General features: G+C 42.4%; 2 protein-coding genes across 4 annotated transcripts in view; one reads left to right on the top strand and one right to left on the bottom strand.

Moving 5' to 3' along the window:
* Nucleotides 1–13,547, bottom strand: part of SLC26A1 (solute carrier family 26 member 1) — a 41,298-nt gene extending 27,751 nt beyond the window's left edge. The window contains exon 1 of one of the 2 annotated variants that reach the window (XM_054177979.1): nucleotides 13,431–13,547. The gene's annotated coding sequence lies outside the window, so the exon portion shown is untranslated. The remainder of the gene's footprint in view (nucleotides 1–13,430) is intronic. The other variant, XM_054177980.1, reaches the window with a different exon arrangement.
* On the top strand, nucleotides 443–13,555 carry IDUA (alpha-L-iduronidase). Of its 2 annotated transcripts, none has more exons than XM_054177982.1 (12): nucleotides 443–525; nucleotides 1,152–1,263; nucleotides 1,945–2,036; nucleotides 2,990–3,192; nucleotides 3,618–3,797; nucleotides 7,029–7,245; nucleotides 7,836–8,051; nucleotides 8,624–8,745; nucleotides 10,023–10,148; nucleotides 10,768–10,844; nucleotides 11,610–11,710; nucleotides 13,445–13,555. In XM_054177982.1, the coding sequence occupies exons 1-12, from the start codon at nucleotides 447–449 to the stop codon at nucleotides 13,537–13,539; spliced, it is 1,620 nt and encodes a 539-aa protein (XP_054033957.1). In that variant the 5' UTR covers nucleotides 443–446; the 3' UTR covers nucleotides 13,540–13,555. The 2 variants fall into 2 exon arrangements, with proteins under 2 accessions (XP_054033957.1, XP_009907081.2); XM_009908779.2 differs by having other exon boundaries at nucleotides 1,152–1,259; nucleotides 1,941–2,036.
* Nucleotides 13,556–17,619: the final 4,064 nt, after the last annotated feature.

Raw genomic sequence — 17,619 nt, forward strand, 5'->3', positions numbered from 1 at the left:
TCTTCCAGCCTAAGTTGTTCTATGATTGCATATTGCAAATTAAGAGAAGATGAAGAGGGACTGCATATGAGGCAAGGTGGAAACCAGTTTGACTAGGTAATGAAATGGAAACTGGGGGGGAAAAAAAGGCTAGGTAAATTTCACTTCAGCGAAGAGTCAAAAATCTTAGTATCCTGTTAAAAAAATTAAAGTCCAGCAACCAGGTTAATTATATTGCTTCTGCTGCTGCTGCTGGAATAGAAAAGAGCATGGATTAGACAAGGAACATGACTCACTTACCGTAACTTTACAGGAAGGAAGTTTGTGCGCAATTCCAAGGACCCTAGTTATGTGTAAATTATAAGAGCTAAATGAAGGCAGCTACCTGATCCACTATCTGCAACCAAACGCCATCTTTGCTATAATACTTACATTTATACTGTGTATTATCTGTATTTTTCAGAGTGATGAATGGGAAACTTCACTACAATTTTACTGCTTTGGATAACCTTATGGATTGCCTGTGGAAAAATAAGCTAGTTCCAGGTAAGGGCATCTCCCTACTTCCACAATGTGCTCAATCTGTTTACTTATGTTGTACAGTCATCAGAAAATTCATAGAGAGCTTTGCCAAAGCTGATGTTGATAAAAATAGATTCTTTTCCTACTTGCCTTTACTCATGTCCATGGAAGAGTAAACACAGTGAGTAAAACACTATTAGGGCAATTAACACAACATAAATGTTTTTATAAGCTTTCAACAACAGTTTGAGATGTATGAAGCAGGAAATCCGATCTCTTGAAGAGGAGAAAGCTTTGTACCCATTAACATGCAACTAAAAGGTCCAGAGAAGTAGACTCTCAAGGCAGAGCTTCCCTTAAATTTCTGCAAACATCCTCTGTTTAAAGTTCCCTCTGAGCCCTGGGTTTATGATGGTAATTATTGATGACTATAGTCATTGATAAATAACAAACACAAACAACCTCAACTCTTAAATATTCCTGGTAAGAACATGTAGAAACAGGAAAGAAAGGCAATATAATGATGCTTCTTCATTAACAAGTTTGTTTCAGATAATGCAATAACCCATTCATTAATCAAAAGGAGATAGCATACACACACCAGAAAAAAAAAAGACCACCAATCTTCTGTGTCTTTTTTTTTTTTCCAGGATTTGAGTTGATGGGAAATCCATCAGGATATTTTTTAGATTTTGAGGATAAAGAACAGGTAGTAAAATGGAGAAACTTCATTACCGTTCTGGCCAGCAGATACATAGGTAAGTTGAAAAAAAGGAAAAGAGAAAAAATTAAAAAGCCCTGTTATTTATTCTATTGTAGTCCTTTCTAACTACCCTGGAGAGTTCTGTGCATTGTGATCAACTTTAAGACCCTGGATGTTAGCAAAAAACGGGAAAAAAGTTGTGCCAGAACAGAGTGAGGTAGTGGCCTTTTTTTTTTTTCCTGATCCTTCACCATCTTCCTGAATGAGTATTAGTGTTCTGGGTAGCACACATTTGTCTTCCTCTGAGGACTGACTTTTAAATTCTTTATGTGGCTGTCATTGTAAACCACCGTCTTGCACTGAGACATAATCTGAATCCTTCCCACATGCCAGCTTCAAGTATCTCTAATGAGACAGAAGCCTCAACCTGAATTAAGCCTAGGTAAATGTCCTAACTACAAGGCTGTAATTTACATCACCTCCCTCTTTGATGTAATTCACATCATCTTTCATCTTTGTCAAATACTGCTGCATTTAATCCAAAATAAGAGATCATTTTAGAGCTACCAAAATCACATTTTTCTCATTACTAAAGATAGTCAATATTTATGCTGTGTTGTAGTGTATTTGTACTGAGAGTGCACCTGGGTACAGCCATGGGATTGTCTGGATCAGTGACTAATTGATAGGATTATCTGAATATACAGCTAACTGATAAATGAGGCATCTTCTACAGATAGATATGGATTGGAGCATGTTGCTAAATGGAATTTTGAAACATGGAATGAACCAGACCACCACGACTTTGACAATGTGTCTATGACTGTGAAAGGTAAGTGTCTTGGAGCATTTACTAGTGTATCGTAGTATTGCACAGTATCACAGTATCACCAAGGCTGGAAGAGACTTCAAAGATCATCGAGTCCAACCTGTTACCACAGATCTTATGGCTAGACCATGGCACCAAGTGCCACGTCCAGTCCCCTCTTGAACACCTCCAGGGATGGTGACTCCACCACCTCCCTGGGCAGCACATTCCATTGACAAATGACTCTCTCTGTGAAGAACCTCCAGCCTAAACTTCCCCTGGTGCATCTTGAGACTGTTCCCCTTGTTCTGGTGCTGGTTGCTAGAGAGAAGAGACCAACCCTTTCCTGGCTACAACCACTTTCAGGTAGTTGTAGAGAGCAATGAGGTCACCCCTGAGCCTCCTCTTCTCCAGGCTAAACAATCCCAGCTCCCTCAGCCTCTCTTCATAGTAAAGTAAGACAAGTTTGTGGGGTGTGCGGAGATAGTGTGCCAGTGGAGAAAGGAGAGATGCTGGCAAAGAAGTAATTAGAAGAAATAAGGAATGTGAAAAGTATACCTGGCCCTTTTTGCTAAGGTGATGTTACTGACTACACTTTATTCCCTGCTTGGACATTGCTACAAATACAGGAATAGGAGAAAAGGGAAAACAGAACCAGAGTTACACTAAGAGATGCAGTTCATTATCTGGATATAAAGTAAGGTTACTGGAGGTTAAGGCGATGCGAAGTGAAGTAAAAGGAAAACTCTTCATTGACAGATGCATGCTTTGGGAACCTGTCATCATAAGACCTTTGGAGGAAACTTGTGAATGAATGCATTCTTGTGCTGTCACTACGTAGGAAGGAGTAGCCCCAGTTTGTGAAATTCTGCCAGTAAATGCAATCATAATGTTACAACATCTCCCTGCAATTTTAGATCATGTTTCTATTCTGAGTTAATCATCTTTGTTGATACATGCATCTGCTTGCACTTCAGGGTTTCTCAACTATTATGATGCTTGCTCAGAAGGATTAAGAGCAGCCAGTCCTCTACTAAAATTTGGAGGGCCTGGGGATTCCTTCCACCCATTACCGAAGTCACCCATCTGCTGGAGTCTTCTGTGTCATTGCTACAATGGAACCAATTTCTTCACAGGGGAGACTGGTGTAAGGTTGGACTACATCTCTCTCCATAAGAAGGTCAGTCCAGGACTGCAGTTTAAGACAATTTTTTTAATCAGTTCAATGCAAGTTGCATTTTATTCTGCTTTATGAGGTTGATTTCCAGATGAGTGTCCAACCATTAGCAGGAGGCATAGCTGCTGCTTCTAATAAAACTCTAAAGATGTTCAGTTACAAGACTTCAAATCAAAGTAAATTTGCCTTTGCGTTATTTCTGGGAAGAAACAACTGTTTTACCCCTTTTCCTTTTTATACTCTAGGAAGAGGTCATGCAAATAGCACATGCTGTAATAAATTAGATAAAATACTAATGCTGTCTGTCCCACAGCTCCTGAGGGACTCCAGGAACCCATTTTCAGAGTCTGGTTTTGCCTGTATGCTATGTCTGTGTGTTAACAAGTATTTGCTCACTTCCATTAAACAGATATAAAATATTGTTGCAGGGAGGTGGGAGTTCTCTCTACATCTTGCAACAAGAAATAGAAGTGGTTGAACAAATTCAGAAGCTGTTTCCAAATTTTGCCTCTGTGGCTGTATACAATGATGAAGCAGATCCAATGGTTGGATGGTCCATTCCACAGCTGTGGCGAGCTGATGTGACGTATGCAGCTATGGTTGTAAAGGTAACTCAGTTCATTGACAGTCATGTCACAGAATGGTCTCCTGGTGGGTTAATGCAGTTGCAAAAGTAGAATTAGTTAATCCAGCCCTGTAGACTTGTGTATGGCTAAGTAGTCACTAACCATCTCCCTTTGGATTATGGGGACTTCGTTCTGTTCCCTCTCCCTGTCTTCCAGCTGGGAGCTGTGTATCCAACAAACATCTCACTACTAAAGACTGAAGCAAAGCCTTTTCCTCATTCTTGAACACTGTGTTCCCCTGCATCTAGTAATGGACAGAGATTCTTCTTAGTCCTCTTTTTGTGGGTGATACATTTGCAGAAGGATTTTCTGGGCTTCTTAAGAGCTGAAGCCAAAGTAATTTTGTCCCTGCATAGCCTCATGACAACCTTGCACAGCTCACAAGTGGCCTGCCTCTTCTTCCAGCAACTGTAAACTCTCCTCTTCTCTCTAAGCAGCAACAAAATCTCTCTGTTCACCCAGGCTGGCTACCTTCTCTGCTGACTTGTCTTTTGGCACATGGGAACAGCCTGTTCCTGTGCCTTTAAGAGTCCCCCATTGAACAGTGTCCAGCCTCCTGGACTCCTAGCCCTTCAGGACTGCCTCGAAAGGGACTCTGTCCACCAGGCTCCAAAACAGATCAAAATCTGCCAGCTGGGAGTCCTTGGTGCCAGTTTGCTGACTCCTCTCTTTACTTCAACAACTGACTGCTGACCCCAAGACAGCCCCAGTCGTTACATCACCCACAAGTCCTTCTCTATGCGCAAACAGCAGGTCCAGCAAGATGCCTTCCCTAGAAGCCTCTGCAAGTAGCTCTATCAGGGAGTTTTCCTCCACACACTCCAGGAAGCTCTGTGACTGCTCCCTCTCTGTTGAACATTTTTAGAAAAGACATGAGGGAAGTTGAAGTCCCCACAAGAACAAGGGCCAGCGACTGTGAGACTTCCAGATCCCTGGGGCATATTTTATGTCTCTTCATGCCGCTTGGCTGGTCTGTAACAGACTCACACCAAGCTTTCTGCCTTGTTGGCCTTCCCTCTGATTCTTATCCATAAACACTCAACCCTACTGTCATTAACCTCAAGACAGTCAAAACACTCCCTGACATATAAGGCCATACCATCACCTCTCCTTCCTTACCTATTCCTTATGAGGGTTTGCAGACCTTGGTTGTGTCACTCTAATTGTGTGAGACATCCCACCATGCTTCTGTGATGGGCACTAGATAATCATTTTCCTGATAGAACACAGCTTCCATTGCTTCTTCCTTGTTTCCCCTGCTGTGTGCATTGGTGTAGATGCACTTCAGTTGCCCTGAAGTCTTGCCACCTTTTGTAATGAGAAGTCCAAGTTCCTCCCTGGCTGTTCTCAGGGCTTCCTCTGTCAGCCTTCTGTTTTGTTCTCTGTGTAGGTACAATCTGTTGAACAGAGAGCTTGGGAGAGCTAACATGTTGCAGGAAAGCATCACAGCAACCAGTGAAATATTGGTGGAACTAATTCCATGTTAGTACCAAGTGTGTAAAATGACTCACTGAGGAACAGCATTAAGGACCAGTTCCCACAGTCACACAGTCTCCAGTACTGAGAACCACTTAGTTTTAATTCTGATGGTAACTCCAGATTACCGATGTAATGTTCAAAATAGAGGAGTATCATTTGTCATGCAGTAGGCTATGGAAATGCATGCACAGTTTTTTGCAGAGTACTAGTAGTGGTTATTTCAGAGACTTTTAATGGGCAAAATGGGTGTATCACTTAAGGAATAAGTGATGGGTGTATCACTTAAGGAATAATTTCTCCAAGAGTTATGACAAACATAACTCGTCAAAAGTTATTCAAAGTTGCTTTTACTTTTTTTTCTTTTTTTTCTTTTTTTTCTTTTTTAATGCCAGAGTGGTGTCCCTTTTCAGTGTGCTGTAAAGACCTAAACAATTGTACAGACAGTATCACACAGTATCACAGTATCACTAAGGTTGGAAGAGACCTCAAAGATTATCGAGTCCAACCTGTCACCACAGACCTCATGACTAGACCATGGCACCAAGTGCCACGTCCAGTCCCCTCTTGTACACGTCCAGGGATGGTGACTCCACCACCTCCCTGGGCAGCCCATTCCAATGACAAATGACTCTCGGTGAAGAACTTTCTCCTCACCTTGAGCCTAAACTTCCCCTGGTGCAGCTTGAGACTGTGTCCCCTTGTTCTTGTGCTGGTTGCCTGGGAGAAGAGACCAACCCCTTCCTGGCTACAACCACCCTTCAGGTAGTTGTAGAGAGCAATGAGGTCACCCCTGAGCCTCCTCTCCTCCAGGCTAAACAATCCCAGCTCCCTCAGCCTCTCCTCATAGGGCTTGTGCTCAAGGCCTCTCCCAGCCTTGTTGCACTTCTCTGGATGCGTCCAAGTGTCTCGATGTCCTTCTTAAACTGAGTGGCCCAGAACTGCACACAGGACTCAAGGTGTAGCCTAACCAGTGCAGAGTACAGGGGCACAATGACTTCCCTGTTTCTGCTGGCCACACTATTCCTAATGCAGGCTAGGATGTCATTGGCTCATGTTTAGGCAGGTGTCAATCATCACCCCCAGGTCCTTCTCTGTTTGGCAGCTCTCCAGCCACTCTGACCCCAGCCTGTAGCTCTGCATGGGGTTGTTGTGGCCAAAGTGCAGCACCCAGCACTTGGACTTGTTAAATGCCATCCCACTGGACTCCACCCATCTGTCCAGCTGGTCAAGGTCCCTCTGCAGAGCCTTTCCACGCTCTAACTGACCAACATCTGCTCCTAAGTTGGTGTCATCTGCAAATTTGCTGATGACTGACTCAACCCCCTCATCCAGATCATCAATGAAGATATTAAAGAGGATGGGGCCCAGCACTGATCCCTGGGGGACACCACTGATGACTGGCCCACCCCCTTCAGACCTAGTTTAAAGCCCTCCTAATGAGCCCTGCCAACTCTAGTGCTAGGACTCTCTTACCCCTTCTAGATAAATGCACCCCATCAGGACTCAGCAGGTCGGGTGCAGTAAAAGTTGTCCCATGATCGAAGCAACCAAAGTTCCACTGCTGGCACCATCCCCTGAGCCAATTGTTGATGGTGTGGGTTCTCCCATTCCTCTCAGTGTACTCCCCTGCCACTGAGGGAACTGAGCAGAACACCACCTGAGCTCCTGCACCAACATTTTGTGTTTGTTGGATTTTCTCCAAGGTGAAGTTCTATCTCCTCTGTGACTTTGCAGGTAATTGTCCAGCATCAAAACCTGCTCATTTCCAAAGCCAACAACACCATCAACTACACACTGCTGAGCAATGACAATGCCTTCTTGAGCTACCACCCTCATTACTTCACGCAGCGGACCCTGACAGCACGTTTTCAGATGAACAATACGAGGCCACCTCATGTGCAGATGGTGCGGAAACCAGTGCTGACTGTCATGGGCTTGCTGGCACTGCTAGGTATAGTAATCACTGATGAAAGAGCACATCAATAACCTCTTCTGCTTAGAAGCTTCCTGCCTGAGAGAGATTGTTCCAGCCGTCTCACTACTGATAAAAGCAGGATTTCTCCTACTCTCTGATTGCAGTTATGATAAGAAAATGAAACCTCATTTCCTCTGAGAAATTAATAGCTCAGGATGTTCTTGACAGTCTGTTATCCATTTGATTTAGTTTACTGCTTTGTTATATCTTCTGTATGCCAACCACTCTTTGTTTTTGTTGACTGGCACTTTGCTCTTGAGGCATTGTATCAGGCTGCAAATGTCTTTAAGAAATCTCCACAGCTGAAAGTCCTGTGCCGCATTCTAAAATAAGACACTGATTCACTGCTACATGCTTAGCTGTCACTAGCTGAGCTGCTAAGCGTAAGAAGTTCAGTAGTATGTGCATGCTCTACTGTTGTTAATTAAGCCAGGCTGAGTGCCACACCTGGCAAAATAAGAATACAGCTCAACCTGTAGGTCCCCAAAGTTTGGTACTTCTTGTATCAGAAGCTGATACAAGAGTGACTGACAGCAATGCTTACAGACTTGTCACATTTTTTTCAGGGGAAAAGCAGATTTTTGCAGAGGTGAGCAGCAGTGAAGGTGAAAACACTCAAAACAGCACAATTGGTGTTCTGGCATCTGTGCACACCCCAGATGAGATGCAGCCCTCAGACAGTTGGCAAGCTACCCTACTGATGTATTCAAGTGATGATAACAGAACTTCAACCAACATCAGCACTGTCACAGTTAACGCCACCCACTTCCCCAAAGTCAGAGGTAAACAAAAATCATGCAGGCAGCTCACTTAGTGAATCTTTAGGGCAGAACACGTGCCGAAACATTTCTTCTGACTCGCCTTTTGTTGCAAGAATGAGTTTCATTTACTAACTTTCTTTCTCATCTATTGGGCTCTTCCAGATTTTCTAAGATACGATGGTGCTCTTCTAGGAAAGATTCCTTCCAAAAATGCCTGCAGTGTGACTTTGGCTTTAATGGCAACTGCAAGTGCTACCTTTCTGTAAAACTATGAATGTCGTTGTCTTTGGCTGGATATTGCCAGGCAACAATTCCCTTACTAGGATTACTCCAAAACAGCTAACATGACCATGTGATTACACAGTTTATGGTATCTGTATAGCAATTGTGTGTGGCACCTGTGCAAAAAATGAGAGTTTCAGTTCTGGTTACAGAAGTAATAGTTTGAAGTGTAAACTTGAGACTTTCCAGTGGAAGCCAGGCATCAAAGTATCGGCTTTTGGGAAGGTAGACTTAAACACCCTCTGCTAATTTATTCTTGTTAATCTTTAAACCCAAGTAGAGTTTACTTTCTTCCATTTCTGTTCCTAAAGAGATGGTGTATGTGACATATTATCTGGATAACAACCAAACCAATCCCTACCTGAAGTGGAGAAAGATAGGAAGCCCTGACTTTCCTTCCCCAGAGCAGTTCCAGCAAATAAGGAATGCTGAGGTATGGCCATGTGTTTGCTTGAGGTGTTCTTTGGGTACAGTGTTTGTAAATTGGTTAAATACAGCTAAAGAGACAAGGACATTTGACAAGTAGTCAAAATGTCCTTAACCCACAGTCATGCACAACTTGTATACATATGAAAATGCACCTGCAGTCACACAGAGAAATGCAGATGATACACAACAGGTACCTTTGCATTTTTATGAGAGACTAGATGTAGATTACCAGCTTCTTTGCCGCTGGCCTACCCTTAACTAATGAGGCAGAGTCACTCCAGAGCAAGTTCCACCTTGTATCTGAGACTTCAGTGATCTTTGAGACCTTTTCTGTTTTGTCACACCAATGAAGTTCCATGACCCTGTGTATATTACAGAGGGGCCAAATTGCTGCACTAGAGAATTGGAATTAACTCTTGCAATAACAGAAAACAAACAACTCCCTGCAGTGCAAACTACTCAGTGAGAGTTCAGTTCACTTGTCATCTCTTGAGTGCTCATAGGAAGGCCTGCAGTTTCACTCATTCTGAATGCAACCCCAAGGGGACCGAGGAGTAAGTCCTCTCTGAGGACTCCTTCTAACTGAGAAAAGCCATGCCCAGATCACTTAGTGTTATGTGAGAATATGCCAACCACCTGTCATTTTAGCTTCCTCTCCTGTAGTTTCCATACACATTCAGACTCACAGGTTAAAATAAAGAAGCACACTTTTATCTCCCTCAGGGCCTGTAGACCAGGCCTTCTGACTTTGTTGTACAGTACTGTTTTCTCTTCCCAGTCACTGTTAGACACTGTTGCTAAGTCCTGTGGGAGCCATCAGATCTTCCTTCAACAGGCACCTTCAAGGTGTTAGATACTCTTGGCCATCTCATGAAGCTTCATCCTCAGAGACCAACTGAGGACCAGTTTTATCTAGCAATAGCTATTGCTGCACACTGAAAAGCCATAGTTGAGAAAGAGTGGTGTGGTTTTCATAAGGACCTCAAGCCTGAAAGGTATCCGTGGGAGGCTACTGACAGATTGTGGCTAAAGGGCATTTGTCATCAATCTGGATTGTGAGACAGACAAACCCTCTGTTTCCTGAAGAGATGGAGAACAGTTAAGGTGGAAAAGTCTTTGAGCTTAAAGAACTTTGATGACTGTAAGCCACTTATGAGCACCAACTCTATTAGAAATTTACAGTCCCAAAGTAAATACACAATCACTTTGCACTGATGTGATAGTTAGCTTTGAGGTGATGTAATGAAAGGTTATTCTCAACACTTCTCTTTGGTTTCATAGGACCCAATGACAAGAGGCCCATTTCCATTTCCTGAGGGTGGTATTCTGACACTGAAGCAAGACTTCCCCATTCCTTCAGTCTTTCTTATCCACATCTGTGCAAGACCAAGATCTGTTCCTGGTCAAGTATGTGTTGTATTCTGCTGTATTCTATTAAGTTTGTAAGTACCATTTTCCAGTCTGGATGAAGTATCTAGGCATGACAAAATTAGAAACTACTTCCTGCTTGAAGTCTCACTAAGAAGACCTGGACTAGCATTCTGGCCTATTATGTGTTAAGTAAGACTTAACTAAATGAACAGTTCTTCTTTCCTTTCATGAGCAGACTCTCCAAGGCATAACTCATGATAGAGTATATCCTTGGTGGGAAAATAATAATGCAGTACTGGAAAATGCAGTGTCTTCTTTAAAGTCACATCATGAGGTATCAGGCATGATAACATCTCTTCAGTTAATAATTGATAGCTAAATGTAAAATGGAATCATGACTGTCATAGAGTAGACATTTGTATTTCATTCAGTAACACCCCTGTTCATAATGGTGCCCAGCACTCCGGAAGTCCTCTGCAACGCTGACAGGCTAGAGCCATAGACTACAAATCCATAGAGCCAGGAATTTTATTTTGATCCTGGTCTCAATGGAAAAAATAAAATCAAATAATTAGTAAGAAAATATGAGCACAGGAGTCTGACCTGGCTGATTGGTTTATGTAGTTTTCTTACATGGGCATGTATTTTTGGACAGGTAACCGGTGTTCGTTTGATGCCTCTCACAAAGGGGCAGGTCATTGTGTTGTGGGATGAAAGCACTGTAAATACAAAGTAAGTAGCTTTTAAAATAAGATGAATATAACTGAGTTACCAGCATATTACTCCTGAAGTTGCCACAAGTCCTACGAAGAGAAACAAGTTCACAAATTAATGAATTACTTCTTGCTCTTTGAGAGGTGCTACAGTGCATTGGTATGAGAAAATGAGCTGCAGGATCTACATGCAGTAACTGTAGACAGCAACCTCGGCTAACTTGCTGTCTGAGGAATGGAATGCTACCGCTTTTCTCACCAGCATCCAATGGCATTTTTAGGGACTTGCCTTCATTATAGAAGACAGGAAGATTCAAGTTACATTAGTAGAAGGTGCCTGGGTGGGATCTTGTACACCCCTGTAGGGGATGTGAGCTGGAAAAGAAAGCTTGCAGTTCCTTGCTCATACAAGCTGTACAAGACCGGAAATCCTCTGTAGGTAAACTCTCAGAGGCAATCCACTTTACATTCAGACTGTCTCAGGAAGCACTGATTTAGCTCCTTTTTAAGATAGTCTCCCTAGACTTTTCAGCCATGATAAATGTGCTTTGGGAGTAAAAGATGCTTAGCGGCTTGTGATACAGCAGCTTAGTCTGGGTGTTCTTCACTGGACTCCTGGGGCTGTTGTTCTTGACAATGCATGCCATCCCACATTTGGTAGGAATGCATCAATGGAATGTTTCCTACTTTTTGCCTTCTTTGTTGAAATGGCCCTGAGATTAGAATTTGATTGCTGGCCACATTGTCAGTTCCATTTACTGAGCCACCCAGTTTTATTTTCTAGGTGTATAAAGACATTTGAAGTGGAGTTTTCACCAAATGGAAAAACATATCAGCGGATTAATGCTAAAAACACTATATTCACTCTCTGGGTCTACAGTCCAGGTAAGGCAAAAATATGCATAGTATTTAATCTATTAAGTGAATAGTGCCACTCACGAGCTCATGAAACATCGTTTAGTAATGACGGCTGAAGCTGTGTAGCTTGCTAGGGTCATACACTTCTGTCACAAATACGAGCACATCCCTTTGTTTAGGACCATATTCTCAGTGAAAGTCCTTATTCTCAAGGACAAGCACCAATTAGCAAATAATCACAAGGAGGTTATTAGTAATAATGCCCTGAGTTAATTTCTTGTCACAGAAACCAGCGTCACCCAGATGCAAGCCTGGCAAGTTCCCTGAGAGGCAAAGTTTTAGATGTTTCACCTTACAGGGCAGCAAGCTTCATCTTTGTCAATAGGCAAAGCTTCTCCTAGAGCCTGTGGTCAGTTCTCCACAAGTAGAGCATAGATGTAATAGAAACATACCTGGATGAAAAACACTGACAGAAGCTAGTAATGTTTTCTTTGAGATTTATTATTGGGTTTTATTTTGGTCTGGATTTATTTAACCAAATGTGGTTTAATCCACAATGTGACTGCAACAAGTATTTCCAATATGCACTGATCAGACCTGCATGAGACACAGACAGATGTTGCCTCGAAGTGACAGCAATAAAGAGCAACTCAGAGAGGTTTTTGCCAGAAACACGAACTTGTCTTGACCTGAGAAAGACTTGGCATCACGAGTGGTGTGTAATAAAGTTCAGACCTATTATTGTAATGTAAAGCTACACAGGCAAGCAAAAACTTTACATTATGGCGAAATTGTGTTTCATTATCATCTAGTACTGCACATCTGAGGAACCTACCAGATTTAATTGCTTGTTTCAAAGACAAAAAAAAGAAAAGGCTGCTTGAAAAAAGTACTAAAACACACGTAAGAATCAAGTAAATAGATGAGAAAAACTCCAAACATATATATTGCTTGTGAGGCTAAAGACTCTGCTAGTGAAAGCTTCTTTGAACTAGGTCAAGGATGAAAACCAGCAGAGCCACAGAACAACTTAAATACCTTTGAAGCAAGTGATGCTCCTTCCTGAGCCAAACAACAGGTTTTAGAATAGAATAGAATAGAATAGAATAGAATAGAATAGAATAGAATAGAACAGAACAGAATAGAACAGAATTGAGTTGAGTTGAATTGAATTGAATTGAATTGAATTGAATTGAATTGAATTGAATTGAATTGAATTGAATTGAATTGGATTAACCAGGTTGGAAAAGACCTTCGAGGTCATCAAGTCCAACCTATAACCCAACACCATCTAATCAACTAAACCATGGCACCAAGTGCCATCCAGTCACTTCTTAAAATTTCCAGTGATGGTGACTCTGCACACTTCTTGTTCTGTGGCTTTATTGATCCTGTCCCCACATGATCTGTTTCAAAGGAACAATTCAGGCATAAAGGAAAAGCAAGTAAGAAAAAAGGAAATTACTAGTTGTGGGTTGCAGAAGATGTCATAGACTTCTTCCAAAGAGTGTGCTGTACTTGAAAATCTTAATGAGGAGAGAGGATATTGGTGGTGCAACAAAGAACCAGCACATCACCATGAGGAATTATTAGTAATTTTTAGTTTGACAGGCACAGACATACTTCCACATGGTGCAGAACTGATTTCACCACTTCCCCAGCCCATTCCACAAACCTACATTTGTAGGAGTAGTGCTTGCTCCCCGGTCCCCAAAAACCACAGCCTTTCGCAGTGACCATTTCTAACCTTTTCATTTGCAGGAAGCTCAGTCTCCGGCTTTTACAAAGTACGTGCTGTTGACTACTGGGGGAAGGCAGGACTGTCTTCTCTTCCTGTGGAGTACATTGAAAAGTAACTCTGAAGAGTGGTGCCTGGCTTGGTGACTCGAGTGGTGTATGGTCCCTGCAAATAGGAAGACCCCAGAAAAGTAAACTCCTCCCAGGCTGAGGTGGGAGTATCAAAAGGACCTGATGAAGCAAGTTAGGAATGCAAATGAAAAGAAACTGCTCCTATTAACTCTTCAGAGCTCAAAAAGACAGCATTATCAGCCACCACTGACAACCCAACTGGTACAATTTCAAGAGGCTGCTGTAAGACTGGGATTCAGCTCAGTAGCTAGGAATTATGTGAATAAGTATTTATGATTCCTTATTCTACACTGAGCTAATGGCCAGGACAACCAAAGATTTGTAGAGGTCACAAAATGCAGCAGGAACTGGACCATGGTTTGACTATGTGAGTGAGGATGATGGCAAAAGCACAAGGAGGACCTGAGAATGAACTTGCTATGGTTTGATGGAAAAGCCCAACAGCAGCCAGGTGCATCCAGAGAATGAAGTGAGGGATTCCTGCTTCCCTGCTGGTTAGTCACACATGGTGTAGTGGGTTATTTCAGAGCGCTTGCCGTGTTTTCAGATGTATGAATCTCTTCACCTGTCACAGAGGGATTTGCATTTGTGGCTGTTACTTCTATGCCAGAGCGCAGGCAGAAGTGTAGCAGCTCGCTCAAAGCAGAAGAAGGCATACAGGGAGCTCTAGCTTCCAGACTTCTCTGCCTTTTCTGCATTTGCCCAAATCACTTGTTTGTGCTGTGGCTGTCAGCCCCTCCTTGTGGTGGAGGCTCTGACCCTGAAAGCCCCTCTTTCTCCCCATTGCTATCACCTAGCTTGGCCTTCTACATCCCTTGGAGGTAACACCTTCTCCCAGCATGCCACCGCTCACACTATAAGTGACCTGAGACCTAGCTTAGGTGCCCAGGACAAGGCTTGAACTAGCTAGAGCCTTCTGTGTTTTCATGTTAACAGGAGAGCATGTAACAAGGAGAGAATGTAACAAGGCTACTACTGTCAAACAGTTATGAGATTAGCAAAGAACACTTTGGGAGTCGTAGAGATGCTAACTATCTCTACAAGGCTGTGATAGCCCCAGATCACCTCTGACTGTCCTTGCAGCTGCCAAACACTTTATGTAACAGCAGAGTTCCATTAAATTGCAGAGGTGTTTGTTCACTGTCTCCTTTTCACAGCTGGCACAGTTTGAACTGTGCCTTTCAATTGCTTATCGAGGAAAGGACTGCCAGTGAAAACTGCTGGAGTGTTTTCCGTAAGAGAAGTGACTCTTTCACACAAACACATCCCCTGCTGCTCTCTTTGCTGACATCAGCAACATCACCAACATAACAACAAAGACTGCATATTTGATGAAACGTTTAGATCTCAGACAAAAATAAGTTAAAAAACAAAAATCCAGAAGTTTCCATGGTGGAAGAGAGCTGAACTACCTCCAATGGCCTCACTTGTACAGCACAGAAAAGAAACAGGTATGTTGGTGAGTATGAGATGAGGCCTTTCTCTCCTTCCCCTCTGGTTAATTGTTTGTGAGCTTATGCTGAAAGCCTTCTAAAAATCATTTTGTTGCAGAATTCAGATAAAGTATTTCTTACTTGGCTGAAGTTTGAATAAGGAGCACTTGTTTTAATCTGCCAATTTGTTGCCCCTAAAAGCTTGCACAGAGTGGGAAAGGGCTGTTGAAGCCTATTTAATTGATAACTTCTGTCAGTTTCAAAATGTTACTGAGAAGTTCTACTTGGGTGGAGACAGGAAAAAACACATTTCAAAGTTGTTAGAAGTACTCCTCAGTGAAGAATCAGAATATGCAATTAAATGAAATCTAGAGGTTAAGACGTACTGTTTTGCCACAGAAGAAACCACTTTCAGAAATAGTGAAGTACAGATCCTTGACAGTGCATCTGAATCAGGGGAATATACAGGAGCTTAAAAGGACAGCCTACCCTCTTAGAATGTCCTATTTGAGTACCCTTCTGCTTTAAAATTTTTGCACAGTGGCAGTAACAGTAGAGAAGCCTTTAGCAAACCAAGCGCTGTGTACTAGTTACAGGTGTTGGGGGGTGGAAAAGGCATAGCTCTCATGAAGAGCATTGATTTTGCTATGCAAGGGATGTAGTAGAAAATGTTTAGGTGTGCAAGTCATGAAAAACAGAAGATGAGAAATCACTGCCCTGCTGTATTTAACAGACAAACTTATATTATGCCTCGGAGATCAGTAATGGCATATATGAGGCAAATGATACAGAGCTGATGAGTCCTGATGGAATGTTTAGCTTTTTCAAGGGTTCAGAACAGAGAATGGCAATTCACTTACTGATCCAAGTCTGCCCCTATGGCAAGTGATTTAGAACAAGTTACCATATTTTAGAAGACTGTAGGTGGAGAGTTCTGCTGGCCTAGAAGTTCTTCATATGAGTGCCAGATGTGAGGCTTGCAGCTGCCTCCCTGAAGGAGTTTGTAATTCTTGTTTTTCATATTTTTGTCTCATTAAAAAAGCAAAGCTAAGAGTACTGTTTTTTTCTAAAGTTTCAAGGTAAAAAAATCCATACATTATTGTATTGCTAATTGAAGACACATGTAGTGGTTTGGGAGACCAATTCTCCCACCACAGGCAAAAGGAAAAAAGACTCAGACAAATGGATTGCAAAAATTGTGGAAAGCTTAAATGGAAAAACAATGAATGTTTTACAGAAGACCACAAGCACCGTGACAAAGAGAGAGAAATATCCCAAAACATACCCAAGAATGTCCCATTCCCACCTGGGAGTACATCCAAACCCTGCCCAGGGCTCTTTCTCCCCCCTCCAACCCAGGCTTGGTAGGCCCAATGGAGGCAGCTCACGCCATTTTACCTAGGCAGCAGCGGGGGAAGGGGAGGACCCTGCGTGGATGTTTTATAGAGGGGCAGGGAATTATGGGTGAAATACCTGGTTTCTTGTGACCACCCACTGGCCTGGACCTTTTCGGCACCTCCCAGGTGTGGCCTGTGCAGTGGCATCTGGGCTAGCACCCAGCCTAAACCACCACAACACCAAAAGTGCTGTAGATGCAGATAACACCCAGTTTTTCTTAGGTTTGAAAATCTCCCATTAAGTTCCCTTTCTAGGGCTTTCATATTAAACATCATTCACCGTGTGGAGGGCACAGTGCTTTTTCAGGTATTTTCCTGGCAGTGGCAAATATGCATGGAGCTGACCAAAAAAGGTGCACTGCCTGGTCAGAAACAAGTTTTGAATATTCAGCAAGATTGTTTTTTCTTCTTCTTTGCTGCTTCGGTATAAACGTACTCCTTTAAGCAATAAGCAAATCTAAACAATTGCAGCAGAGAAGACAATAGGGAATTTCCAGACTTGAATGAAGTGTAGATGTTTTGGAGTGCCTATTTTTTTTATACTGTAATGTCTACAACAGATTTGATTTAAGTATTTGAAACTTGAGTTGTGTGTTACCATCTGTCACTGACTTGATAGGGTGTCCAAAATTGCTTGTTTAGCTCTACCACTTCCTCAGGTACCAAACAGTGACTGTCCCTCTCCTCACAGTTTCAGTTTTCAGAAGTGCCAGATGTGCACAGTGTTAAGTTGGAGTGGCAGGTGCTTAGTACCTCTGTAGTTATTTCTCTTGCTGGCCATAAATCCAAATACAAAAATCTAGATGCAGGGTGAGGTTGTTTGCCTCCTCTTCAAGCAAAAGCTTCTCAGGCTGAGTAATAGTTTTGCAATTCTTTATTAATGAATGCAAGGGAAACCTTTTGGATGAGTGTTTCTTCAGATTTTCTAGTTGTGTATGCAATGCATTTGTGCTACCCAATAAAAACAGTTTTTAATGAACCATGTGAAAACCAGGATCCAATCATGTTTTGCAAACTGCTCAAAACTTTTGTGTCAGTAATTTCATCTTGGCAAGTTCAGCCTTTTCACAATGAACAGAAGATAGCTTGATTGGTGTAAGTTCCAACATTCCATAGAAATGGCACTTGAAGGGAGCACAACTATAAGAAATGTCAAGGCTGAAGTGGACACTTGAATGCGTAGATTGCCTCAGTTATCACAGCTCAGGGAAAACTGGTCTGACCCAACATGGTATCT

The sequence above is a fragment of the Dryobates pubescens genome, chromosome Z (assembly GCF_014839835.1).
Source record: "Dryobates pubescens isolate bDryPub1 chromosome Z, bDryPub1.pri, whole genome shotgun sequence".
Lineage (NCBI taxonomy): Eukaryota > Metazoa > Chordata > Aves > Piciformes > Picidae > Dryobates > Dryobates pubescens.

Coding starts and splice junctions, on each gene's coding strand:
- IDUA (XM_054177982.1), top strand. CDS start 447: ATGAATGGGAAACTTCACTACAATTTTACTGCTTTGGATAACCTTATG. Junction 526..1,151: donor GAAAAATAAGCTAGTTCCAG/GTAAGGGCATCT, acceptor TTTTTTTTCCAG/GATTTGAGTTGATGGGAAAT. Junction 11,711..13,444: donor TCTCTGGGTCTACAGTCCAG/GTAAGGCAAAAA, acceptor TTTCATTTGCAG/GAAGCTCAGTCTCCGGCTTT.